At 43.1% G+C, this 27,963-nt stretch overlaps 1 protein-coding gene across 1 annotated transcript in view; it reads left to right on the top strand.

Moving 5' to 3' along the window:
• The window catches only part of LOC147463739 (Rhodanese/Cell cycle control phosphatase superfamily protein), a 40,918-nt gene extending 13,333 nt beyond the window's left edge, over positions 1-27,585 (top strand). The window contains exons 4-10 of the mRNA XM_086490565.1: positions 20,332-20,428; positions 21,463-21,502; positions 21,648-21,722; positions 24,156-24,243; positions 24,343-24,410; positions 24,492-24,564; positions 27,125-27,585. Of these exons, the coding sequence (XP_086346691.1) occupies positions 20,332-20,428; positions 21,463-21,502; positions 21,648-21,722; positions 24,156-24,243; positions 24,343-24,410; positions 24,492-24,564; positions 27,125-27,196 (513 nt within the window). The 3' untranslated portion in view covers positions 27,197-27,585. The remainder of the gene's footprint in view (positions 1-20,331; positions 20,429-21,462; positions 21,503-21,647; positions 21,723-24,155; positions 24,244-24,342; positions 24,411-24,491; positions 24,565-27,124) is intronic.
• The last annotated feature ends 378 nt before the right edge of the window (positions 27,586-27,963 follow it).

The following is a 27,963-nucleotide window of genomic DNA, read 5'->3' as shown; positions in this document are numbered from 1 at the left end:
CTATATCATCAACAAGTAATATGCATAGCCGAGTCCTTAAGACAGAAGGTGATGGATGAAGCACATAATTCTCCCTATGCCGGGTATTGGGGAATTGTTGCTACCACTAGTGCTCTTGAAAGATATTTCTTTTGGCCAACACTCAGGGCGGACATTGAAAGATATGTACGCGAGTGTTTAGTATGCCAGAAAGTGAAATATGACAGACAAAGTTTATGGCAAGCTTTAGCCACTCCCTGTGCTTAACATGCCATGGATTTTATTACGGATCTTCCTAGATCCAAGAATGGAAATGATGCAATTTGGACTATGCTATAATATTTCTAGCTCAGATTTTTAAACATGATGGATTGCCAAAGACTATTGTCAGTGATAGAGATCCTCGCATGACTAGTCTATTTTGGCAAGCACTGTTCGAGAATTTGGGAACTAAGCTTGATATTTCATCAGCTTATCATCCTCAAACAGATGGTCAAAGCGAAATCGCTAATGCTACTATTTTAGACCTTCTCAAGTGCTATGTTTCGGAAAGATAATCCGAATGGGAGTAATACTCACCGTTAGTTGAGTTTGCGTATACTAATACCATACATCGTTAGCAAAGAGAACATCTTTGCCGTAGACGAGTTTGTGTGAGATATTGATACTGCCTATCATCAAGTAAAACAAACAAGCAATTCTTCGTACTCAAGAGAAGCAGAAGAGAAAAGCAGACAAGCATAGAAGGAACTACAATCTAGAGAAAGGGCAATATGTCCTACTTAAGTTTGAGAAAGCTAGATTGAAAAAGGAGGTCTGAAAAGGGAAGGTTGTTAAACTTTCTCATAGATTTTACGGCCCTTTCAAGATTACAGATAAAGTCAATGAAGTGACTTTTAGATTGGATCTACCTTCTCATTGGCGCATCCATAATGCTTTTCATGTTAGTCTCCTTCAACCGTATGTTGGTCCTCCTCTAATGGCTCCAATATAAGAAGATCCTCCAGAAGTCGAAGGGACTAAGGAAATTCTTCTAGTGAACAAATAATACACCACTCCGAGAGACAATTAAAGTCCAGAAGACTACATCGAAAGTATTTAGTCAAAGTTCAAGAATTACACCGCTTTAGATGCAAAGTGGATGACTGAGTCCGATCTCAAGGACTACCCAAACATCTTTCACAGTTATGTTGACGTTCTACAATTGAGGTCAACTGTTTAGAACCAAGAGGGATCTAACAATGTCAGACTTTGTGAATAATTAATTTATTTGCAAGAAAATAGTTATCTAATTAGTTGTGTGCACATCAGAATAGGACTAGTAGTTCTAGGGCCTCACGTGCGCCCAAACTTGGGCTAGAGCACCGAGGGGAGACCCTAGCAAAAAATACCCTGAAGCCCTCGTGATTGGGAAATCGGGTCTTCAATAAGGGGTAGATAGTAGCCTCAAATTTTAGGCTCAGAAAATTACGCGCATCAGTGCGAGCATAAGAATGAGATGGGGTCCTTAGAACAGTAATTCTAAGGCCTGGAATATTTTTAAGGCTTTAGGGTAAGTTAGTTAAATTAATTTTAATTGTTTGTGTCGGACCAAATGGTCGGACCAAATGGTCGGACAAGTGCGAACAGGTAATGCCGGAGCAGTGTCGGTACGGCATTGTGATAGCGAGCAGCTAACGTTTTCATAAATTGCATTTATGTATGCAGTTGTGAGTTAAATTGCACATTTCATGAATAGCGTTTTAAAGTGAAGTTGAATGGTTTTTAAGTCTCTCACTCTCACTCTCACCCTCCCTCATCCTCTAACGCCCCCTCTTCTTGTTGGCTTTATAAGAGTGCCTTCTCTCTCACTTGAGGCTGTTGGCAGTGCACGTACCCCCCAAAGTGAGCGTGCTCTACGCACCATAACTCTCCATTGAAGCTTGAGAATCAGCCCTTGTGGTGTATGTGGAGTCCTGGAGCTCTCATCACCTAGAACAAGGTTTCTCTTGATCATAGGTTGCTGTGGGAAAGATTCATCGCGAAAAGAAGAGGGAAACTCTGTTTCTCTCACACCTAGTTGCTGCAAATTCTCTGTTTTCAGCTCCTAGCGTAGCAGCTAAAATACACGTAGTTTATTTAGAATATACGACGTCCCGTATTGAAACATACATTACGTCTCATAACGTTTTCTATTCTAACGTTTTTTTGCTCAAAACGTATGTCTTTTTCTTGTTGATCAATTGTGTTTTAGAGCTTCATGTGCTTGTTTATGTATGCTATGGTTAAATATTGAAGAGTCATCGAGGAGGTCCTGAACCGCTTCATTTGTTCTTATCAAAGTATCATATCTAAAAAAGTTGACGTATTTTATTTTGATTCTCAAAAATACGTCTAGTAAGTGTATTGTACACTGCGTATTAAACGTCCCGTCCCGTACCGTAGCTACTTTGGCCCTAGTCACCTTGATCAGGGCTGTTTTCAGCGGAGCACTCATAGAATTTCACTCCACTCTTCTTATCCTACGCCTATGCAAGTTTTGGTGCGATTCCATTGCGAAGAAGGCCTCCGTTTCGGCGTAGGAGTGCGCACATGTAAGTATTTCAGGTTATGTGCAGAAAATTACAGCAAGCATGTTTGTGAGCATTTTGCTTGTTTCTCTTTTGAGTTCGATGCATGAATGATTGCGCATGAAGGGCCACACATAGCGGAAGATAGACTCTCCATTGAGAGAGCTTCCGACAAGCTTTTTGGAAGATAGACTCTCCTGGTGAGAGCTTCCAACAAAGCTTGCAGAAGAGGGGAAGTCCTCTTACCAGAAAGAGAGTGGAAACGCTCTCTCAGTCAGAACTAAACAAAGAAAGAAATAGAGGACGGGCATTTGGCTCGTTTCTGAGCTTGTAAAGATTCTCCCTTGGTAATAAAGATAATCTCTTTATTGGGGGGGGGGGGGGGAGAGGACCAACCCATCTTCTGGTCCCCAATGAAGTGTCAAGCTCTCTCTCTCTCTCTCTCTCTCTCTCTCTCTCTCTCTCTCTCCAATTCTCTTGAGTATTTGAAGTGCAATTAAAAGTCAGTTTACGCTTCCGTATTTTTGTGACAGAGGATCTACTCGCTCTTTGAACGGGTGATAAGCCGAGTGAAGTGCTTTGGAAGCACCTCAGAGCCCATTCTAGCACTATTCGTTTGAAGCAAAGATGTCCACTGTCACGTGCACATGTCTTTATGTGCCACATGGACATGCTACTACTACATATTCGGAGCCAAGGCTGTTCTACAAAGCTTAAGGGGTTTAGTTTCGGTTTTTTAGGTGAGCGTGTTTGTAGGAAGTGCACGTTTGGACAAGCCCACGGTATAGTTTTTCCCAGATTTATAACCCTCTTGCATAATGCTTTGTATGTGTTTTGACTGATGTTATTATGCTTCGGTGGGCGTCATGCACTATGAACATGTATATTTAGGTTAGAGAAACCCAACGCGTCAATTTCCGTGACAATCGAACTCTTGAGTTTGGGAGATGTGCGACAGTTTCACCCAGAAACTACCCCTCTGAATAATTATTAAAATTGACTTTCTATAACTTATTTTATCAATCATACCAAAGTCATTGCCCAACCCAGGATCAACAAATCACTTAAGGATCAACAAATCACTTAAGGCCCCTTTTGCAGTGTAAGGAGAGCACATGCACCATTAGTCACCCACATTCTTGGGTGCCCCAACAAGATCCCCCTAGCAATTATCCATGAGAATACTACATCCAATTGAATCTACCGTTTTTGCAACTTGTGTGCTAGATCTATGTTTTTGTTGTGTGTATTGGTAGCGATTCCCTCTTCTTCTCCAAGTACCCGCTTTGCCTTGGCGTTTGAGCCATTTGCTGCCCCATCCTTGCTGCAACATTTGTATCCAATTTCAGCCTGCGTTAATGCCAAATCTGTTGTGTTTTCAGTATCTCGGGTTTGCATTTTTGTAGCCAGCATTGAACATTGGGTGTGCAATCCACATCGAGCCGTATTAAGAAGGTGCTTCAAATCAGGCCCGGATGTGCTTCATTTGAAGAGTTATCCGGCTATACCATCCCATTCGAGTCGATTTGAGTCTACTCTCTCTCTCTCTCTCTCTCTCTCTCTCTCTCTCTCTCCTTCAAAAGGAACCATCTATAGTGCAAAGTTGAACTTATGAACGCAAGGAAAGAATAAAGGATTGTGGAAGTCTATTACATTCGACACCCACCCTCACCTACTCTGTTTTGTCTCTACATCGACAGTGAGATATGAGAGTACATTGCGTAGGAGAAGTAGCTGGTACCTCAGATAAATATTCCACTTCATATCATGCGATATGCTGATGACATTGTCTTGTTCTCTTGAGTTACAGGATGGACTACAACTCCATTTACAGGCCTTGGTTTAGTCTTGCACATAGAGATGACTTGCAAAATGAACCTCGGGAACAAGATTCTAATTTTTCAGTCATCTAAACAGATCAAGAGCCTAGTCCTATTGGAGGCAAGCATAGATTCATATCTATACCTTGAGATATTTTTCGTCACCTCAGGCCGCTTCTGTATGGCGAGCATAACTAAAGATGAGTTCACTAGAGGATATGCTTCATTGGCGATGCTAGAGTGCTGCTGCCACCAAGTGTACTGCTAAGAGTTCCTCACAAAGGGGTGGCTTTTTGACATCTTGTTACCCCCGCGGTGATGTATGCTGGAGCAATTTGGGCACTTGGACTTTCAACTTTATAGCGGATAGAGATTGAGAGGCTACAAGTCATGATGATCTTCCTCATCGTCCGCGATGAACCTTGCATCCCATCGCCCATGTTAGTGGAGACACGATTTCAGATAGTATGTTTCATCTAAAGATAGAGTGAGTTAGTCGAGGACAAAGCTTTCATACAATCTATAGAGCTCTTAAAGTATCTAGGTAGTTGACAAAGGCAAGTGAGAGTAGATCATGATATGCACGGATGACACAATGGTTTAACGCACCTGGTTTAGATATAGAGTGACTTCCGCCTTTTCAGTTCAACCCATACCATTTACACACTCACATAGTGAGAGGAACTGGATCCTCAGGTTGGATTTTTGGCAGGTACACATCCAAGAGACATGGATTACATCGAGACAACCACTTCCACTGAGGATGCAATATCACAAAAAGTACTTAATGACTAGAGGATGGATTTATTGAGCAGCTAGGATATTTGGGCACACATATGCCAAGAGTGGTGATTGGACAACTGAGACTCATCTCATAGGCTAGAGTTTGAGGTTGGACGGGCAACACAGATTGATAGAGACCAGAGAACATGTAGGGTATGTGGATATGGAGTGGAGAATGAGAGGCAGTATGTTTATATATGTACAACATATGAGAGTATACCGGGCTAACATACAACCTTACAGGTTAGCCCACGGTCATAGTGCTATTGTAGTCGAGAGACTAGAGATAGTTTGATCGCTTCTCACTAGAATTGAGAGACATTTCTCTAGCAAGGTTGTCCATGTTCAACAGATGGATCCCTTTGTTTGACTTGTCCAGTCTTGTGCAGACGTTTGAACTAGTATGCAAGGTAGTGGTTAGTTTGACCGTTGACTGGAAGATGGGCTGGTCCCCTTCCCTAAAGTGCATCTTTATTAACGGGGAGAATCTTTTACAAGTACAAGAAATCCTCCGTTCTAGATCTTAGACTCGATGGTTTTTTCCTTCCCGTTCAGGAACCTGAGAGGCGGAGTTCTCTCAATGATCCTCTAGTTTTCTCTCAGGAGTCAAAGCTTGACTGCCCTGCAAACCGTCTTGGATTGTGTTTTTGGAATCCGTGGAGTGTAGGCAGATGCCTCCTTGCCCATATCTCAAAGGTGGTGTAGTTGCAGAACACAAACACAAAAGCAACTTTGCTAAAACTCATACATAGATCATCACCTGCTTACGGAACAGAAAGCAACCTCTGATCGCAAACTTGCTGCGTGAACTTGTTGAACCATCGTGGCAGAATTTCCTCAGCCACTTCTCACAGCAAGGGCGCCTCTTAATTGCTCTAGAACTGAGGCGCTAGGTTGCTTTTGTAGGTGCTATGGGTTGGCAAGAATAAAGAGGGTGTAGCCTGCCAAAAATAGGGGGAAACAGGGCGCCTAGAGAGAGGGAGTTTTTTGGCTTGTTATTCATACCAAAAAGACGAGAGAGAGAGGTGGAGTGTTGCCACAAATAGTAGCAAAGAGGGGGCATCCAAATTTGGCCTTTTTTAAAGAAGATGACTACCCACTTATTAAGTGGGTGGCCGGATATCTAAAAAAATGTTTGAACCTATTAAAACTTCATAAAAACTTTTGGGCTGACAATTATGTTTGCTCAAACACAACCTAGGCGTCCCTGGATGCAGTCTCATACACAAACGCAATGCTAACCTAGATCCTCATGGAAAAGCATCTGCTTTCTCAGAAAGCACTCAAAAGTAACTCGCTTTTTAGAAAGCAATTGCATTTCCTCAAAGCTACTTGGAGCTCATCTTCACTCAAGTGCTTGCTCATATCATTCTCTGCTTGATGGGCGAGCTTGTCCAAAGTGGGAGCGAGATGGGCTCTAGGATATCAGTAGTAAATTCAATAAAAGTGGGGAGCTTGAAAGCCCACTTATTGTTTGACTTAGAACTCAATATTTTGATGTTTTGATCCCTAGCGCTTTAGTATTTTTGCTCTAGCTTGACAAATGCTAGCCTTTATCATGGCTGAGTATGCCCATTACTTTCGGAGGGTGATAGAAACTCAGCTTGTTGGTTTTATACAAACTTGCACCTACTCTTGGGCACTGACGTCTTGAGTAGGGATGTCATAGCTGTTGTCAAAGCTATGTATGCTATGTTTGGACAAGCAGCGAAGTTGAGGTCACATATTGTTAAGTTTGGATCTTTGTACTTCTTTGGCTATTTTCAGCCTCTTCTTCGCATGTTTGTAGTAGTATTCATTTCTAGTGTTTAGCTTACATTAGGACTTAAGAATTTGTTCCTTTAGAAGTTGTTGTGTGGACTCTGATTTCTAGCATTAAATCTTTGAGATGTCTTTTCCTTTTTAGTTTAAAGGTGAGTACTTGTTTCAAGTTTCGGCTAAGTAAAGTGCTTCAACTTAATTTGGGCATGCCTTTTCTAGAAACATTTTAAAGTAAATAATGGTTTATTTTATCTAGTTTGGTAAAGTAGCAAATAAAGTGATTTTGTTTTTGTTTTTTTTGTTTTTTTGGTTTTGTTTTCTTGCGTCCCTTGCTTTTGTAGTTTTATGAGTATTTTACCCCCTCGTATAATTCGTGAGTTAAAACTATTCTGAATTGTCATGTGCACATGTAAACCTATGTGTACATGGACAAGCTACCATGACATGGGTTCAGTTCAGTTAGCTTAGGAAGTGATCTGGCACTTTTGTGAGTCTGTACGCAGGCAGTGCATGTCCAGACACTTAGATTAGATGCATATCCTCTGGTTGTACACAACATGATCATCAGATTTCCATCAGAACCCATCAGGAGCATTTTTATAGTGCATAGACCTATTTTTACTATTTTTGACATTTTTCACTTATTATTTTTAAGTGACTTTTGTTGGGAACTGGGTAGGGCAAATTAGCAGAGCCAATATATAAGAAAACCCTAGCGCTAGCATTTCTTGCAGAAGAGGCAGCAGGAACTTCGCGTTCAACAGGCACCTTCTTAGCAAGACCACCTTCCCACAACTGACCTAGCGTTCTCAGCCCATCTGGAGGCCTAGCGTTTTTATATTGCAGATCAGCCCGGGCGACAGCAAGATAGCAGATCAGCCCTAGTGTTAGCAGATTCCACAGCAACATAGCAGATCAGCCATAGTGTTAGCAGTTTTTCACAGCAGATCAGAATTCAACCCTAGCGTTTTTGCATCAGCATGACCACTTAGCGTTTTGCAGACCTACCGCGACCGATTCAGCGTATAGACCAGCGTTTTCAGTTTTCAGCATCAAGACTCCGCAGAACAACCCCCGAACCTCATCGATCTCACCTTCCTGCAGAGCAGATCCTCGCCGCACGGTTAGATCCATTGAAGTTTGCAGTTTCAGCCTGGAAACCGCAAATTTCAGCATCTGCGTTTTCAGCACGTCGTCGTTGCATCGTCGTTATCGCCATCGTCACCGACATAGAGTCATAATTCAGCAGATAAAGATTTGCAGATTTCAGCCATTAGCGTTTTCAGATTTCAGCCCGTCTCGTCGTTGTCCTCATCGTCGTCGACATCATTGGCAAGTCCAAGCATTGTAGAGATTTGTGCAATCAACAGTAGACCGCTCTCGCCATAGAGAGTGGGGCCTTTGGAGGAGGGTTGGACAACATTCTGGTGTCATATTCTTCTCTCTCTATCTCTCAGTCTCATGCACCTTCATTCACAGTGTTCACCAAATTGTTTGTGTCCATTGCACTCTCTCACTAAAGGAACGAAAGGCTCTTGCTTCCGTAAGTAAAAGGAACCTTGAGCACAATTCAAAGCACTCATCTTGAGCAAAGTTCAACATTCACTTCCGCTGCGCCTTACATTGGTATCAGAGCTTTGGTAGCGTTCTATATCACTCAAGGAAAGAACCACAAGAACCACATAATTTTTTTGCTGGTTACGGTCGCACGTAACCCAAGTCCTCTTGGACGTGTCAATTCCTAATCTTGTTTTTGAAGAGTGACAGGAAACCCAAGAAAGAAGGGCTTGTCTAGCCTCCCCTTGTGCCCCTTTTTACTCATTGCGAGCGGACCGTGCACTTAGTGGCCGGCCAATCAACGTGAGGTGGGAAAAAGCAACCTTGGTGTGAGCGCAAGGCCGCCAAGGGGTGCGCCCGCAGAAAAGAGAAGAACTCGGGTGAAGAGAAGATCCTTCTCTAACACAGATTGCAAGCTAAAGAAGAACCTCAAGAACCTAAGAATCCCAAGACCCTCAAGAACCTCAAGAACCTCAAGAACCAAAGCACCCAAGACCCACAAGAACCCAAGTTTCTCATGAAGTTAAGAACCAAAGATCTCAGTGTATGGTCATCACCCGAAGCGGAATGGATACTTTACATGAAGGTGATGAGCATGAAGAAGGTGAAGATGAATTTTCCCCACAAGGAGGTTTTTTTGACCCTCCCCCTTCCCCATCTACGCCACGGTTTGCACCAAATCCTATGGAGGCTTGGTCAAGTCGATGATGGACATGATGGCACAACAACAAGAAGCGGATCACATTGCGATGGCACATCTAGAAAGAAAAGCAGAACGACAGGAAGCCGTGGAGCGTGAGCGTGAGCAAGCGCGCTTGGCGATCGACGAAAGACGGGCAAAGCGTGAGGCACAGAGAGAACTACGCATGCAAGAGTTGATCCGACATGTTCTCACCTCGAAGTCCGAGCCAGCTTAAGATGTTGGTAGTTGATCAAGTGGTGTAAGCTGAGATTCGGACTCCAACAACCCTGTCACAAAGAAGATCCAGTTCAGTAAGTATGATGGTAAGATGGATGCTATAATTATTCATTCTTGGTTGCATCAATTTAATGCTTATTTTGCGACAACTAGGAAGACAAGAAATAGCAAGGTTTTGACGGCAGCTATGTACCTTGCCAATGATGCCATTAATTGGTACCACGCATGGCAAGAAGCACAATTGACCGGGCACCTAGAGGAAGCCGAGGATGGCACGCCTCTTTCTTTCAATTGGGCCGACTTCCAAGACAAGCTCAAGGCGTGGTTTATGCCACCACAGTACCTAGCACGGTTGAAAGACGATTGACGCAATCTCAAGCAAAATGGTATGCCAGTAATGTTTTTCTCTAATCGTGTTTTGCAGATCGACACCCAATTACGCAAATTAGATGATGAGCGCAAGGAGGCTTTCATTTTCGGGTTGGACAACTATATTAGGTTTGATGTCGAAGTCCTCGACCCAATCGATCTCAACAAGGCGGTAGTGATTGCTCTCGCACAGGAGATGAAGCACAACAAGGGAAAGCCTAAGGAAAACAAGACGTCCACAAGTACTTCTCAGACCTCTCAAAACCCTTAGAACGGTAACTCTTCTAACCAATCTTCCAATAGTCTCTTAGAAAAGAACTCTCCAAATGAACCTAAGGGTAAAGCTAATACAATTGCTAAACCTAAGCTCACTTCAGATGAAAAGGCAGAACAATGAATTTTAGGAGGATACATCACGTCGGAAGAACAAAGCATTTATTCTAAGGAAGGTCGTTGTTTTCATTGTCACATCAAGGGTCACATAAAAAGAACATGTCCTAAGCTTGAATCTAATGAAACTAAAGAACCCACAGAACCCACTTCCTCTGTCAATGCAATAAATGAGAACACGAGTGTGACCCAAGTTTCTCCTAATCCTCCCATTGATGAGTCTCTCATTAAGTGTTATGGTCATGTGAAGGGTCAGCGTTTTGTCATATTGTGACCCAGGCAGTATGCATGATTTGATTAGTGACTCTCTTGTTGAAAGAGCCCGCTTTGAGGTTCGCAAGACATCTCCTTTCGAGGTGTCAGGCTTCTCTTCCGATATGGTCTCTCTCATAATGCAAGAGTGCCTTGATGTTTTGTTCACTGTTCAACAAGTGTCCTTCTGCAAATTTTTTTGTAGTCTCTCCTCTTTCAGGATGTCATATGCTTTTGGGCATTCGATGGTTTCGTGAGCATAACCCTCTCATTGATTGGGCGAAAAATACGTTCATTTTCAATGCCAAAAGTAACTCTCCCCATATCATTCGTGGAGAGCAAGTTGTTCAAACTTCATTCTTCATCTCTCATTTCTAATGTGCAGGCAAAGATGGCAAAGAATCCGGAAAAGAAGACTCTCTCAGTCTCTTCTTTTTCAAAGCATGACACACATGATAATGATAAGTGAGATGATAAGCATAATGATTTGCATGATCAAGATGTGATTATTCAAGAGCATGATGATTTGTAGGATGAAGCTGGGATTGCTCACAAGGATGATGGTTTAGTTGATACTTTGTCTAGTGAAGCTAATCTCATTGCAGATTCGATCAATCACGAAGACTCGATCTTGGCTCTCGAGTCGAGGTCCAAAGAACCCCCACAGGAAGTATTATGTGTATGAATGATTAGTCAGCACGCATTGTTGGAGTGTTTCATTCGTGATGCTTTCCTGTATTTTAGTCACTGTCTTTATGTGATCCCTTTTCATAGGCATGACATATTGTACGATGAACACGATTCACTCATGAATGAGCATGGATGTATGCGGATTACTCATGAAAAGATGAAAAGTTTGCATCCAAGGAATTCACATTCCCTGTCTCTTCCTTGGCATGACACAGAATCAGAAAGAGCACAAGAAAGATTGAGCATCAAGCATTGGAGCATCGGCATTTCCATTGTGTTTTGCCACAGTTGATTGATTTTGATCAGAATGCCAAGATTTGACACCATGGTTTGCGTGTGTTTGATGAACGGTTTGGCACTCCGTCACTTTGTTCATCTGCAGTGCATGCAAAGTTTTTTCGAAGGAATACTTTTTTTCCAGTCACTTTACATGGAATGGGTATGTTTATGTTTTTGTGTTGGAAGTGGTTTCAGGAATTTTCATCCTCGGAGATTCTTGAAGAAGGTAGACGCATGACTATCGACGAAGTTGAAGCATTGAAAGAGCCACAGATGACTGTGTCGCTTTCGGCGCGTCCCAAACAAGCAAGCATTGTAGACTTTTATGAAGTTCAAGTATCGCATGACCCACGCATCATAGTGGGCCGGCGAAGAATCCTTCACAGGATTCCAGACACCGTTGGCGATCTCCCTTGACGCCATACAGTTCGGTACCAATACCTCACTTTGAAAAGGAGGGGATGTCACGTGCACCTTCAACCCTATGTATACGTGGACAAGCTACTTCATGACATGGGTTCAATTCAGTTAGGTTAGAAGTGATCTGGCACTTTTGTGAGTCTGTTCGCAGACTGTGCATGTCTAGACACTTATATTAGATGCATATAGACTAGCGTTTTCAGTTTTCAACATCAAGACTCCACAGAACAACCCCCAAACCTCGCCGATCTCACCTTCCCGCAGCAGATCCTCGCCGCACGGTCAAATCCATCGAAGTTTGCAGTTTCAACCCGGAAAGTGCAGATTTCAGCATTTGCGTTTTCAGCGCGTCGTCGTTGCATTGTCGTCATCGCCGTCATCCCTGACATAGAGTGTCACGTGACACATCCAACCCTATGTGTCCATGACAAGCTACAACATGATTAGGGTTCAGTCAGTCCAGTCAGTCTAGATTAGAAGTGATCTGGCACTTTTGTGAGTCTATTCGTAGACCGTGCATGCCCAGTCACTTGGTGTAGATGCATATCCTCTGGTTGCGCACAGCATGATCTTCAATATTCCCATCAGAATCCATTAGAATCAGTTAGGGGAATTTTCCAGTGCATTTAGCCTATTTTTCCTATGTTTGACATTTTTCACTTATTAATTTAAGTGACTTCCCAACAAAAGTAGGTAGGGCAATTTTGCTAAGTTTGTATATAAGCAAACCCAAGTTAGCACTCAATGGCAGAAGAGGCCTGCTCAACAGGCACCTTCTCAGCAAGAACCCCTCAGCACCCACAAGCACCTGGCGTTTTTGGACATACCCTCATCGCCAACATTCAGCCTAGCGTTTGGTCATCACCCACAACCCCTAGCCTTGGCGTTTCCAGCTTTGTCTTGGTCGCCAAAAGTACTCTTGCACCTAGCGTTCCAGATCAGCCAAAACGTTGCAGTACCATTAGCGTTTTTCAGCCCAAAACGCAGCAGACAAAAATCAGCGTTTTCAGCATAAAAACGCAGCAGCAGGCCAGCGTTTCCATCAGGCTAAACAGCGTTTTTTGCAGCAGTTAAAACAGCGGTTTTTCAGCATCAAGTATGGCAGCCAATTCAGCCCTAAGCATCTGCAGATACACCCCATTTTCAGCCTCCCAAAAACGCAGCAAACCTGCGGTTTCAGCCGCCCAAAACAGCCCCAAGTTCAACAGATTTCAGCACATAGAAGACCGCAGATTTCAGCCCTAGAGTCGTCGTCGTCATCCCCGTCGTCGTCACCGGCATAGTCCCAAGTTGCATCAGTTCCATGCATCGTCATTGTACCACTTTGTGCAATCAATAGTAGACCACTCTCGCCGACGAGAGTGGGGCCTTCGGAGGAGGGTTTTACAACGTCTCTGGTGTCGTATCTCTCCTCTCTCTCTATCTTTCAGTCTTATACACTTGCACGCACAGTGTCCATTCACTTTGTTTGTGATCATAGCATTCTCTCACTAAGAACGGAAGGCTCTACCTTTCATAAGAACAAAAGGAACCTTGAGCACAGTTCGGAGCACTCATCTTGAGCAAAGTGCAAACATTCATCACGCTGCACCTAACATTGGTATCAGAGCTTTGGCAGTGTTCTGTATCACTCAAGGAAAGAAGCACAAGAATCACAAGAATTTTTTTTGCTTGTTGCGGTCGCACGAACCCAAGTTCGCTTGGGCGTGTCGATTCCTAATCGTGTTTTTGAAGAGTGACAGGAATCCCAGGAAAGAAGGGCTTGTCCAGCCTCCCCTTGTGCCTCTTTTTACTCATTGAGAGCGGACCGTGCACTTAGCGGCCGGCCAATCGACGTGAGGTGGGAAAAAGCAACCTTGGTGTGAGCGCAAGGCCGCCAAGGGGTGCGCTCGCGGAAAAGAGTAGAACTCAGGGGAAGAGAAGATCCTTCTCAAACGCGGTTTGCAAGTGAAAGAAAACCTCAAGAAACTCAAGACCCTCAAGAACCCACGAACCCAAGTTCCTCGTGGACTTAAGAACCAAGACCCTCAAGAACCCAAGTTCCTCGTGAACTTAAGAACCCAAGAACCACAAGAACCCCCGACTTCAGAATGGTCATCGCTTGAAGCGGAATGGATACTTCGCTTGGAGGTGATGAACATGAGAGAGGCGAAGAAGCATTTTCCCCAGCAAGAGGTTTTTCTGACCCTTCCCCATCTACGACAAGGATTGCACTAACTCCTATGGAGGCTTTCGACAAGAGGATGATGGACAGGAAGTTAGAAAGCGAAGAAAGATTCGCAGCCATAGAGCGTAAGTACCAAGAAAGAATGGCAGCCATAGCGCTTGAGAGCGAGCAAGCACGCTTGGAAGCCAAAGCAAGAGAAGCAGAATTTGATCGAGAGAACAAAGCAAGACAAGCAGAATTTGATCGTGAGAACAGAGCCCTCAAAGAAAAGAGCGACCAACACAACAAAGAGTTCTGGCGACTCTTTTCTCAAGTTCAAGCACGGATGCAAGAGATTGGGGAACGGAGACTCTTTTAGTCTCTTCTTCTCCAAAGCATGACAAACAGGATTTGCATGATTGTGAGAAGCATGATGATTTGAATGACAAGCATGATGATTTGGATGACAAAGATAAGCATGATGATTTGAATGATAATGATAAGCATGATGATTTGCATGATCAAGATGTGATTCCTCACAAGCATGATGATTTGAATGATCAAGATGTGATTGCTCACAAGCATGATGAGTTGCATGAAGATGATGTGATTGTTCACAAGGATGATGTGTTAGTGGATGCTTTTTCTAGCGAAGCTAACCTTGTTGTAGATTCGATCAATTACGAAGAACCGATCTTGGCTTTCAAGTCGAGGTCCAAAGAATCCCCACAGGACGATTCGATCATTCAGGATGAACCGATCTTGGCTCTCGAGCCTAGGTCCAAAGAACCCTCACAGGAAGTATTATGTGTTCGCATGATTGATACGCACGCATTGTTCGAATGTTTCATTCGTGATCGTTTCTTGTATTTTATTCAGCATCGTTATGTGATCCCTTTTGTTAGGCATGACATATTGTACGTTGAGCACGTTTCACTCATGAATAAGCACGGATGTATGCGGATTTCTCATGAAAAGCTGAAAAGTATGTATGTAAGGATGTCACATTCCATGTCTCTTCCTTGGCATGACACAGTTTCCGAACGAGCACATGAAAGTATGAGCACCAAGCGTGGGCATTTCCATTGTGTTTTGCCACAGTTGATTGCTCTAGATCATAAAAGAAAGATTCGATCTCATTGTTTGCATGTGTTGGATGAACGGGTTGTCACTCCGTCTCTATGTTCATCTACATTGCATACACAGTCTTTAGCGAAGACAAGATTTTTTCCACTCACTTTACATGGAATGGGTATGTTGGTTTTATGAATTTTCAGCCATGGAGATTCTTGAAGAAGAAAGAAGCATGACTCTCGACGAAGTTGAAGCATCAAAGGAGCCACAGAAGACTTTGTGTTGCTTTCGGCGCGGCCCAAAGAAGCAAGCATTGCAGACCTTTATGAAGTTCAAGTATTGCACACCCACACATCAGAGTGGGCCGGCGAAGAGTCCCTTCCAGGATTCCGGATGCTATTGGCGATCTCCCTCGACGCCGTACAGTTCGGTACCAGTACCTCACTTTGAAAAGGAGGGGATGTCACGTGACACATCCAACCCTATGTGTCCGTGGACAAGCTACAACATGTTCAGGGTTCAGTCAGTCGAGTCAAGTCTAGATTGGAAGTGATCTGGCACTTTTTGTGAGTCTATTCGTAGACTGTGCATGCCCAGTCACTTAGCATAGATGCATATCCTCTGGTTGCACACAACATGATCATCAGTATTCCCATCAGAATTTATTAGAATCAGTTAGGGAAATTTTCCAATGATTTTAGCTTATTTTCCCTATTTTTGACATTTTTCACTTATTATTTTTAAGTGACTTCCCAACCAAAGTAGGTAGGGCAATTTTGCTAAGTTAATATATAAGCAAACCCAAGTTAGCACTAAATGGTAGAAGCAGCAGCAGGAGCTCCCCGCTCAACAGGCGTCTTCATAGCAGGAACCCCGCAGTACCCTCAGCCCACCCCCTAGCGTTTTGGTTTCCCCTCATCGCCACACTCAGCCCTGGCGTTTTTAGTCTCCATCTGCATCTCCCCTTAGCCTTGGCGATTTCAGCCTCTGATCATCGCCAGCATACCCAGAATCTCAGCGTTTTTACTAACGCTACAAGACAGCCCCAGCATTTTCTATTTTCAGCCCATTCTGGCGGCAGATAGTCAGCATTCGGCATGCATGAACAGCAGTAGATTCAGCCATAGTCATTGTAGAAGATCCCCATTTTCAGCCCTCAACAACGCAGCCAAAACAGTCATTTTCAGCCACCGAAAACAGTCCCAGATTTCAGTCCCTAGCGTTTTTGGACAGCAGTAGAAAGACCGCAAATTTCAGCCCTAAAGTCGTCGTCATCCCTGTCGTCGTCACCGGCATAGTCCTAGGTTGCATCAGTCCATTGCATCGTCATTGCACCACTTTGTGCAATCAATAAGTAGACCACTCTCGCCGATGAGAGTGGGGCCTTCGGAGGAGGGTTTTACAATGTCTCTGGTGTCGTATCTCTCTTCTCTCTCTATCTCTTAGTCTCATACATTGGCCGGCGAAGAGTCCCTTCCAGGATTCCGGATGCTATTGGCGATCTCCCTCGACGCCATACAGTTCGGTACGAGTACCTCACTATGAAAAGGAGGGGATGTCACGTGACACATCCAACCCTATGTGTCCGTGGACAAGCTACAACATGATCAGGGTTCAGTCAGTCCGGTCAGTTTAGATTAGAAGTGATGTGGCACTTTTGTGAGTCTATTCGTAGACCGTGCATGCCTAGTCACTTGGTGTAGATGCATATCCTCTGGTTGCACACAACATGATCATCAGTATTCCCATCAGAATCCATTAGAATCAGTTAGGGGAATTTTCCAGTGCATTTAGCCTATTTTTCCTATTTTTGACATTTTTCACTTATTAATTTAAGTGACTTCCCAACAAAAGTAGGTAGGGCAATTTTGCTAAGTTTGTATATAAGCAAACCCAAGTTAGCACTCAATGGCAGAAGAGGCCTGCTCAACAGGCACCTTCTCAGCAAGAACCCCTCAGCACCCACAAGCACCTGGCGTTTTTGGACATACCCTCATCGCCAACATTCAGCCTAGCGTTTGGTCATCACCCACAACCCCTAGCCTTGGCGTTTCCAGCTTTGTCTTGGTCGCCAAAAGTACTCTTGCACCTAGCGTTCCAGATCAGCCAAAACGTTGCAGTACCATTAGCGTTTTTCAGCCCAAAACGCAGCAGACAAAAATCAGCGTTTTCAGCATAAAAGCGCAGCAGCAGGCCAGCGTTTCCATCAAGCTAAACAACATTTTTGCAGCAGTTAAAACAGCGGTTTTTCAGCATCAAGTATGGCAGCCAATTCAGCCCTAAGCATCTGCAGATACACCCCATTTTCAGCCTCCCAAAAACGCAGCAAACCTGCGTTTTCAGCCGCCCAAAACAGCCCCAAGTTCAGCAGATTTCAACACATAGAAGACCGCAGATTTCAGCCCTAGAGTCGTCGTCGTCATCCCCGTCGTCGTCACCGGCATAGTCCCAAGTTGCATCAGTTCCATGCATCGTCATTGTACCACTTTGTGCAATCAATAGTAGACCACTCTCGCCGACGAGAGTGGGGCCTTCGGAGGAGGGTTTTACAACATCTCTGGTGTCGTATCTCTCTTCTCTCTCTCTCTCTCTCAGTCTTATACACTTGCACGCACAGTGTCCATTCACTTTGTTTGTGATCATAGCATTCTCTCACTAAGAACAGAAGGCTCTACCTTCCATAAGAACAAAAGGAACCTTGAGCACAATTCGGAGCACTCATCTTGAGCAAAGCGCAAACATTCATTCCGCTGTACCTAACATAGAGTCAGAATTCAGCAGATAAAGATTTGTAGATTTCAGCCTGTCTCGTCGTCGTCCTCATCGTCGTCAACATCGTCGGCAAGTCCAAGCATTGTAGAGATTTGTGCAATCAATAGTAGACCTCTCTCGCCATAGAGAGTGGGGTCTTCGGAGGAGGGTTTGACAACATTCTGGTGTTGTATTCTTCTCTCTCTATCTCTCAGTCTCATGCACCTTCATTCACAGTGTTCACCACTTTGTTTGTGTCCATTGCACTCTCTCACTAAAGGAACGGAAGGCTCTTCCTTCCGTAAGTAAAAGGAATCTTGAGCACAGTTTGGAGCACTCATCTTGAGCAAAGTTCAACATTCACTTCCGTTGCACCTTACATGAACTTATGAAGGTATACCATCACCTAGCCATTTGGGAGATTTGACTGGTAGGTAGTGGGTAGGGGGCCGCAACACAGTAGCAAGTTCTAAGAAAGCCCGCTCTATCTCCCTCTATCTGGAATGCTCATGTCCTCACTTGTGAATGCTATACACCCTTAGTTTGGTAGTGAATTTGTGGTTGTACTCCCTTGCACATATACTTTCACGTCTATAAGAGCTAGAGCTCCACCCCCCTCATCCCTCATTCCGTGTATACGCACTCACACGTTAGTCATTGTCAGTTTGTAGCATGTTTATTTCAACAATTTTAAGAATGAAACAGAGCACAAACATCATCTGCTACAGGTCTTTCAAGCATTGCGGCAGCATAGATTGGTTATTAACACGAAAAAGAGTGAATTTTTCTTGCCTGAGATACATTTCTTGGAGTACATCGTCTCAGCAGAAGGAGTACAGATGGATCCGGCCAAAATTGAGACTATTCGCGATTGGCCTGACTTAAAAGAATGTTCATGAAGTTCAAAGCTCTCTCGGCTTGTGCTCTTATTATCGATGGTTCATTCGAAAATTTGCAGAGATAGCTTCTCCTTTGCATTTATTGACTCAGAAAGGAGTCCTTTTCACGTGGGGGCCGACAAAGATTACCACTTTTTAGACTCTCAAAGAGAAATTAACTCCCGGACCAATGGAGCTTCGTTGACTAACCAGTGGCCAAACTAACAGACTTGGACACTCCAAGTTGAGAATCTACTGCGACACCACAAAAGATCACTTCAAAACAGTTCACAGTTCACAATTGATTCGACATTGGCCCGTCGACACTGGCTGGGCGGAGTTCCGTGCCTAGAGATATTGGCCCCAAAGACTGGCGCCCCTTTCGGTATTTATTTTTGTATTAATCTGAGTTCAAAGTACAAGAGTGCGGGCAGGCGCTCACACTCAAGACTCTGCGTCCAGATGCTCTGAGAAGTGAGAGCCAAGAGACTAATTTAAAGTGTTTACAAAGGGATGCTAAAAGCAGAGCCCAAAGGCTTCAAAAGCTGTCCCAAAAGCTGAAAATCAAAAGCTTGAAAAAATAAAGCAATAGAGGCTTTCCCTCTCTCTCTGAATCCCCTTGCGTAAAATAAAGCAAAAAGGGCTCTTTCTCTCAGCAATTGCATAGCTTAAAGCAGTGCCTAAAAGCAGTGCCAAAAGAACTGCCGTAAATCAGTGCCATGTCATCAGCCGGAAAACCTGCTGCAAATCGCGGGATTCCATACAGTTGCCTGCTGTACACAGCCAGCCATGTCAGCAATTCCAGCGTGATTTCCGGGAGGGGCTCTGCCACTGCAAGAGAGTGTGTGTGTGTTGGGGTTATGCCACGTCACCATTTTGTGACACAAACCATCGGGACAGCATAAAGCCATATTTACCATCCACACTATGATGGACATGACCATTTTTTTACTGGCCTACTACCCTCGTAATAATCTGTATTCTACTTGTCTTTGATCTCTAGTATGATACTAAAACATCATTACTTGGGAGGACAAAGTCCTATGGGACTGGACCAAGCTGAAAATTTACATCAATAATGACCGACAGTCTAGCATTTTGGAGGCATTGGTGGGATCTCACCAAAGGGAAACAGAAGACTTAACAAGGGAAGGCTTTTGGCGTTAGCAGCAAGCTCTTCAGTACAAAGATTGAGATCTGGCTTGAAGGTTGAAAGACACTCGTACAAGGAGCAGCCTTGTCCCGTGTTTTTCATGCCACTGCTTCTTGAAGTATATCTGTACAGAATGTAATTTTGTTGCATTTTTTTCATGCCATTATGGTGTCCAAGTTTAGGGTTAGGAATTCCCTTTTCTAAACCCTGAATGGGAGCTTCACTCGAGGCTTCAGCACATTTTGTTCATGCTATTGTTGAGGTTTAGTCATTTAGAATTTTCTTTTAGGCTGCCAAGTGGTGACTCCATGTCCCAATCCCATTACATGGGAGGTTTCCACATAGGTTCTTGAAAATTAGACTGTGTCGTTGCTCTCCTTACAGAGTTTGTTTCTGGGCAGTCCTTTTGAGTACAATGTGCACTTATTTATGTGTGTGACCTCCATGCCCATGTGTATGTTCTGGCCATGCAGGTAGGCATTTGGTTGTGCATCTGGCTTTGAATGAAACAAATTGTCTCCTAAGATAATTGTTTTTGCTTTCTTTTATCTGTTGCTAAAGGCTTGGGTCAAAGAATCAATATGGATTCCACTTTTCGATGTTGACAATGGACTTGGACCAGAGACTATATTGAAGAAGTTTTCAAATTTCACCATGGGTACGGATGTTTTTTTAAAGCCCGATTTAAATCTACATGCACACAAAGCGAATGCATCAATGAACTCTTTTTTTTTTCTCTTTATTGATTGAGGAGTTTGATTGCATATGAATGATAAGGGTTCTCAAGAATGGGATTGGGAATGACCAAAAGTCTGGAACGGAAACAGGGGGGGGGGATACAAAGGGAAAGCGAGGGCAATGTGAGGACGGGGAAGGGGAGCACCGAGAGGCGTCAGTCTTACTCATAGGTAAGGCTTCAAGGGTGATATTGCTACAAAGACCCTTGAAGCCTTACTCATAGGTAAGGCAGGTAAGGCTTCAAGGGCGATATTGCTACAAAGACTATCCAAAAGGGGATAAATCAGACCAAAAACTTTGTCCAGTTGTTTTTTAATCTCTGGAATGGATAGAGTGGGAATCGGATGGGGGCTAGAGCAACCTTCATAACGCTTTTCCTTTCACAATTGAATGGAAAGGGCTCGGAATGTTCTGGGCTTTCCAGTGGCTGCCAATGGGCTTGATCAGCAATCAATTCTTCCAATGGATTGAAATAGCTATTTCCTGTCAATAGTTGTCAAATCGTGAATAAACACAAAATGTACCATTTCAAGTTATATCACTGTTTTTTGGGTGACCTGTGGGACCTCCAAAATTGTAGCTCACAACCTTGATCTTGCAGTCAGTGCATTTATTACTCTTATGATCTGATTAACAACAGATTCAGGGGATTGATCACACCAGACTTCATAATTCTCTGCCTCAAAAACAGAGGGCCAATGTATACTGCAGTCATATGTAGTTTGCAGCTTGCTGCTACATGCTAGGACTTTTCTGGACTTGTCTTCTCACTCGCTGTTCAAGTGGCATGGATCAAGTTTCTAATTCCTATAGGTTTCTGTCATTAAAGTCTGACTTCCCATGTTTCCTTTTGAAATTGTGTTTTTAGCACATAAGTTAAGCAATTTGCATTTTGCTTCAGAAACATGAGAGGAAAGTATTTCAAAGGATGAATGTTTTCTTTAAGTAGTGCAGGAGGATGGTGGAGTGGTGCTCCTTTGATGAAATTTAACAAGTGAGTATTCAAAAGGATATATTGTTCAATTTTCTCTTGGTTTCTTAACGTAAGCTTGGGGGGTGGGGAGGGGGCGCTTTAGGTGCTATAAGTTTTTTCAATAGATTTGGCAATAGTACTCACTCTTTTCTGGTTTCATGTTCAGCCAGTTTCTGCCTCAGGCAACTGAAAAAATATCTTTAGACTCCAAAGTCATTGTTTTGTGCCAAAAGGGCTTGAGGTACGTTGTTCGTGTGCAATTCAAGAGCTTCTGTAATTGAGAGAGTGTTTTTGTTTTCAGGTTTGATTGTAGATAACAATGACAGTTTATGTTGCTGGACTTTCATATGGATTATTTATGTATAACCATAGACAACTCTCTAGTCAGGCAATCAATCATTATCCCCATGGCAAAAATTGTGATGGTTTTCTTGCTTATTTTAGTTTTATTTTACTATGTGAAATTCGATTTTGATCTGGATCATTGATGGGGTCAGAACCCCCTCAAGGGCCTTCCACATTGTTACCAGAGTGGTATTTACTTTCAATCGCATGACCTGATCGTACAACAGATGGTATATCTCACATGCATGGACTGACTCGACTCTTGGGAGATTACGGCCATAGCAGCTCTTCGTAGGAAGCACCTCCAAGGAAGATCATGGAGCAATGCGATCTGACTTGATGTGGGCTGCGTATGCTACGAAGGGTAAGATCTGGGGCTGCAGATAAGAGGGCAATCAAGGGCTGAATGCTGGCTGCAAACCAGAGGCTGAAAACATTATAGACGAGTTGAGTTGCTTGCAGTTAAGGATGTGATGGGGCTATCCCAAAAGGCAGAAGGAGGCTAGGGCGATGGCTGCACAAAGCGCTGGGGCAGGAGGGATCTCAAGCCAAAACACTCGGGAGGGAGAGTGGCTGAAAATGCTGATGAAGCTCCTCATAACTGACTACTAGGAATGAAGCAAGGGGCTGCTATAATTCTATTTTGGACCTCGATTTCAAAAGTCAACCTAAGCAAAAATGTGCAATGCGCACTCATATTTAAGGGTATGGCCGGACCAGCATCTCCTAAACGGCTCAACCTTTTTGACGACCTGATTATGTTGATGTACTGCTTGCATTTTTCAAGTCTGCTACAGTGTCTGGATCAGATTGCATTGAAGAAGAATTGATTGGACTCTCATACCACTGAAACTGGTTGGCACTTTAAAGACAAATGGCAAAGAATTCCATAAACTTTAAACAACTCCTTATTTGTCAATACTTCAATTTAAAAGAACGCTTGCAATAGAAGAGAGAGGTGCAGTTCCCTTGTGGAGATGTGTCGGCCTCTTGTATTTCTTTATGATATTAAAGCTTCATAGTGTACAAGATGCTCAAGCTTTGCAAGTCTGACATTCGTGTCACACTTATATAGCTCTATGTTGCTTAAAAGCAGCTCTAAAACAACTGATCCATCAAAAGCAACTTAGCCATAAAGCAACCCACGTTGAGTCAACTGCTAAATCTAGTCGTGTATGGCTCTGCCACATTTGTTGCAAGTTGCAGTGTACGGCTTGTCACTTGAGCATCATTAGCCCTCCATACAGCCTATTCATATTGCCATACATCAGTGCCAGATCATCATTTAGTAACAGATTGTCAGATGTAGAGGATAGAGTCTCTAGAGAAAGAGACGCTTGGTGCAGTTTTGGAGGAGTTTGGTAACTAAGAGATGTGTAAGAACCACCTTTGGCACTGCGTTGGACACTAAGAGGACAAACACTTGTATACTTCAAAGACAAAGCTGAAATGAACAAGGCACACAATGAGCGGGAACGGTTGACCTCTCTCTCAAAACTTCTCTTTATTTATGGGAGAATTGTACATAGTATCATGGGCAATACAATGCCAGACTTCCATACGGATGCAAGTGAAAAATTCAACATTGCAAACAAGTGAGTGTCGATGTCGATTCTCCAAGCTGGTTGTTCCTTCAATCTACTCTCCCGAGTACCCACATTCTCCTCCACTTGCTTGCAATTGTCTTCCAAACACGGAAGCCACAATCTTCGCAAGCTCGTAGAACAAATTGCGATGGAAGTCGTTGAATGGTTGAAATCTTCAATTTCGATGCAATTCTTCGTGATGAAACTCTTCCATTGTTGACATAGGTTGAGAAGAGAGCCACATGATCTTTATTGAGGAGGGATGGCTGAAATTGCAAGAAAAGTGCAGAAAAACCGAGAATTCCACATTATATAGATTGATTGTCGTCCACCAGAATGGTGTCCGGATGACTAGAGGAGAGTCTCCCGATGTTTCTGAATCTCTAGTAAGATGTGACCCAGTTGTCTGTGGTGTCTCAACTCCGATATTCCTCTAGGCGTGGGCTGTCCTTTGAAAAGGCTGTATATCGGCCCCATATGCTCAGCTGATATTGCTACCTATTATCCGGCACTGAGGATGCTAATGGGGATGTCGTAGTGTTTAGTCGATACTATGCATGATGAAGCTGATGGTTGTCTTCGCCATGAATTTATGAGTCTGTTTTCGAGGGAGAATTGTTGCTTTTTCTGGATTTATTATGTAGGTTATAGCAATTGTCAAGCAAATGGTATTTGAGACTCCTTTGGTTTATGAATAACGCCTTGAACTAGAGTATGTGTTTTAATATTTTCTGTGCAAGCAGGTCTCTTGCAGCATGCGAGCAGCTTTATAATGCTGGCTATAGGAACTTGTTTTGGTTAGAAGGTGGCCTTGATGCTGCAAAGGAAGGAGTATGTTTTTTTACAACCGTGAGCCTTGTTTACTGGGGTTGTATGTAATTTTATGAGTTTATTTCTCTAACATATTGGACCTTGCCGGCAATTGTGAAGGATCTAAATAGAGAAGGACCACAACCTTTCAAGTTTGCGGGTATTGGTGGTGTCTCTGAATTTCTAGGGTGAGACTCTGAGCTGGTCATGTTCGCAGCCTTTTATTAACAGTTTCGGACCGTCTGACTTAATGGTCTGGATAATGGCAGTTGGACAGATGAGCAAAGAGCTGTAGGAGCTAAGGAGGGCTGGTCTTATCGAGCAGTGTTTTTTGGCCGACTAGTATGTAAATTTACTTATCATTTTTCTGTTGTGAAGGTTTTTGGATTCTGAAAGCCCAAATGTGCGACAGCTGCTTTATTATTACCTTGACTGCTTATTTTAGCTCGACAAGTATGTTTCTTTGCATAGCTTCAGCGTGAATGTGCTGATTGCTTGTTATGTTCAGATGTTCATAACAAACTTAGAGTTTTGATATTTGAAAGTGGGATTCTTTTATGGTTCATCTGTGTTGGGGCCACTGTTAGGTGCCTTCACCAGAGGGTGAAGAGAGAATCCCTAGGCAGGCCTCTCCTCCCCCGGCCCCCATCACCACCACCCTCAAGACATTTTATGTGCAGACATCTATAGTGCCACAAACAGCAGATACTGGACAAGACCAAGATTAGCCACTACTCACAAGCATTTCATAAATTGATTCACTGCACTTGAAAGAATGGAGAGATAGAAATGGTGGAGAGAGATGGTGACACACGGATGAGGTCCCAATTAACTCCGTCAAGAGCCCCCTATCACAGTAGTCTTGTACCATTCACATTTCTTATTGCAGAATATGATTGGAGTACCAAGGCAATACCTTGTACAATGCTCATACCTTTGTTGAACCTTGTACAATGTTTATACGTTTGTTGAAGCCTCATGAAATGATGCACTCGGACTGTCATTTCTGGAGGTAACTTAATATTTGAATGGGCTGGTGATCCACCTTCTTCTTGGGTTCTATTTGTACTATGACCAACACCTGAGGTTTACAGACCTTTGTAGTAAAGAATACTGGAGGAGGTGGGCAAGGTGTCTTTACCAAGCCGTTGATGTGGGAAAGGGCCATGTACTAGACAAGGACATTAGTGATCGGATGCTAAACCCTAAGGCTAGTTGTCTACAATGCAGGACACCTAAGAAATCGGAGTAAGAACTTTAGCTTAAAGTACTTCCAAGAAACATAGGAAGATGATAATGATGCACCATTCTCAAGATTTTGTGTGTTCTGGAGGAGCATATGAGGTTCTAGGTAAAGCTTAAACTTACAGAAACTGGTCAATGGGAACAATAAGTATGCATGCATGATAAATGCGTTACATGATGAAAGCATTTACACAGTGTAGGCTATGGTGATAAGATACCCCCCCAAACATTCACTCAGACAAATGTGAATGATTTGTTTTGCACATCAAAAGTATTTTGTTTGCTTTGTGTTTGATTCAGGGATTTCACCCAATCAGTGTTGGAGTGTGACATAGGAATTTTCTTTCTTTAGTAGGCTGGTGCATTCATGTTTGGGGATCCTCTTGTTTGATGAGGGTGATGTTAAGAGGGGCCTGCCTAACATGGTGCCACTTGGTCGTTGATAATGGGTGTCCACCATCTTTATAACTGCCCATAGTACTCCTTCTGACTGCCGTTGCCCTTGAACCTTGGACTTATCACTGTCTATGCTCATGTAATCTGTGAGTGAGCTCTACCACCATTATGGGTGGTCTGCACATGCCATTACTAACTATGTGACATTAACCCAGCTGAGAAAAAGTTTTCCCTTGAAAACAAGTAAAACAAATAAGATAAAAGGATAGGATAGTATACCCTTGAGAGTTTTTCAGCAAGTCAAGCAGCCGCAGGATCCAATCTTAGCCATCTTGACCAGGGACGATTTTTAAATTGAAAACATGGTTTTGTTCTCCTAATTTTTTTGCCTTCACTTCTTTTAAAGCTGTAAGTGGTTTAATATATACACATGGTTAAGAGGGACCTCTTATACACATGGTTAAGAGGGTTTGCTTATCTATTAAGTTAAGCTAGGCTGTTCAATCTGAGGCAAATGGTTCAGTTTGATAGGTCAGACCAGGATGTGTGCAGGTAGTTTTTGTGTCATAAGAGACTTTAAGATCAAGCAAATGGCTGGTGTTAGGGGTTGTTAGAGTTTTGGCATCTCAAGTGAACTGCCCAATGTGGTCCCATTATTTATTTTGGCTTTTAGGTATTTATTTTACTTATTTGTCAGAATCTGGGCAGGGCAATTTACTGAGGTTACTATATATGCAAACCCTTGCCTCCATTGTATTACACATTCAGTTATTCATTGCCAAGGTTGATTGGTTCAGGAGACTCTCTCTCTCTCTCTCTCTCTCTCTCTCTCTCTCTCTCCCCCCTTGGTCTCTATCTTCGGCATCGTCGACTTTGACAGGGGTGGGTAACTGTGTATATCTGCGCTTAATGTGGCGCCTATTGGCCAATCTCTTGATGAGATTGATATTGCACGATCAATCGAGGATGATTACTCTTCTCTTGGGAGGGGAGATGTCAGCCAGCAGCAGTAGCATCAATGCCAAATTTTACCTTGACCCAATAAGAAGCTGTCCTTCACTTAGAGCTGCTCAGCAGTAATACATCAAATTTGGCTCGAAAGTGGTTGGCTCGTTCACTTCCAAGTTTGGGGCCAACATTCTCTCACATAAATAAAATGTAAAATCTGTTTTGAGGTAGTACATGCATGTTTATGTTCATTATGTTGAAAGTGAAGCATTTGTGGGGATATCATTTGTTTAAGTGGAGTCTTTTTATGCAGGTGGGTATTGTTCTTCTTGCGGATGCTTTGTTTTTCGGAGCTCAACAATTCAGTCAAGCCATCAAGCACTGACATTTTTGTGAAGAATCTCGATGACTACGACTGCATCAGCAATTTTGTAGGTTATGTAGAGTGAGAAGTCTGTGTGTTGAGGTTTCTTTAGGGTCTACAGGCCTTGTAATTCTATTCTTAAGCTTAGCAAGTTCCAATCTATGTGTTGTTTAGGAGTTTAGGAGCCTTCAATGACCTTATGGAGCTTTAGTCAGGAAGCCTCCATCTTGATGCAATGTGTATATTTTTCCCATTGTCAGCTACCCACGTAGTAAGTCCAAATGCCGTGCAGTTTCAAGTGGGTGGTTTGTCTATTATGTTTCGATTTTCCTGTAACTAACTGTTCTATCAGTTAAGCTGTGTCTACTTTAATGGCATCTTATCAATATGAGGTAAGGCAGATCGTCTGATATGATTGTAAATTGCAACCTCTATGATTGTTCTATATCTGCTTGCAGTGGATGTTTGATTGGAAATGGCATGCAAGTTGGTGATCATTTTTATGTTTCGCACCAGATTGAACGTAAACATACACATTGTGCAAGGGTTGTTGTGTGGAAAATTATTGTCGTCAAACGCGGCTTCTACTGATTGTTCTAAACCTTCGAACAAATTCATGGAACTTTTTGCTCGATGTCGCCCACTCTAATGTATATGATGCATTCTTTTGGTAAAAGAGAGATGCCCATATTAAGAGAAAATCACAAACAACAGATCGAAAGAGACAATATTAGGGAGACAATAAGTAAAACGTATTAGCAAAAGATATGATCTTTATCTAAACCGTC

Source organism: Adiantum capillus-veneris, chromosome 2 (genome assembly GCF_014529385.1).
Source record: "Adiantum capillus-veneris isolate H3 chromosome 2, ASM1452938v2, whole genome shotgun sequence".
NCBI lineage: Eukaryota > Viridiplantae > Streptophyta > Polypodiopsida > Polypodiales > Pteridaceae > Adiantum > Adiantum capillus-veneris.
This window is presented reverse-complemented; position numbering and strand designations above follow the sequence as displayed.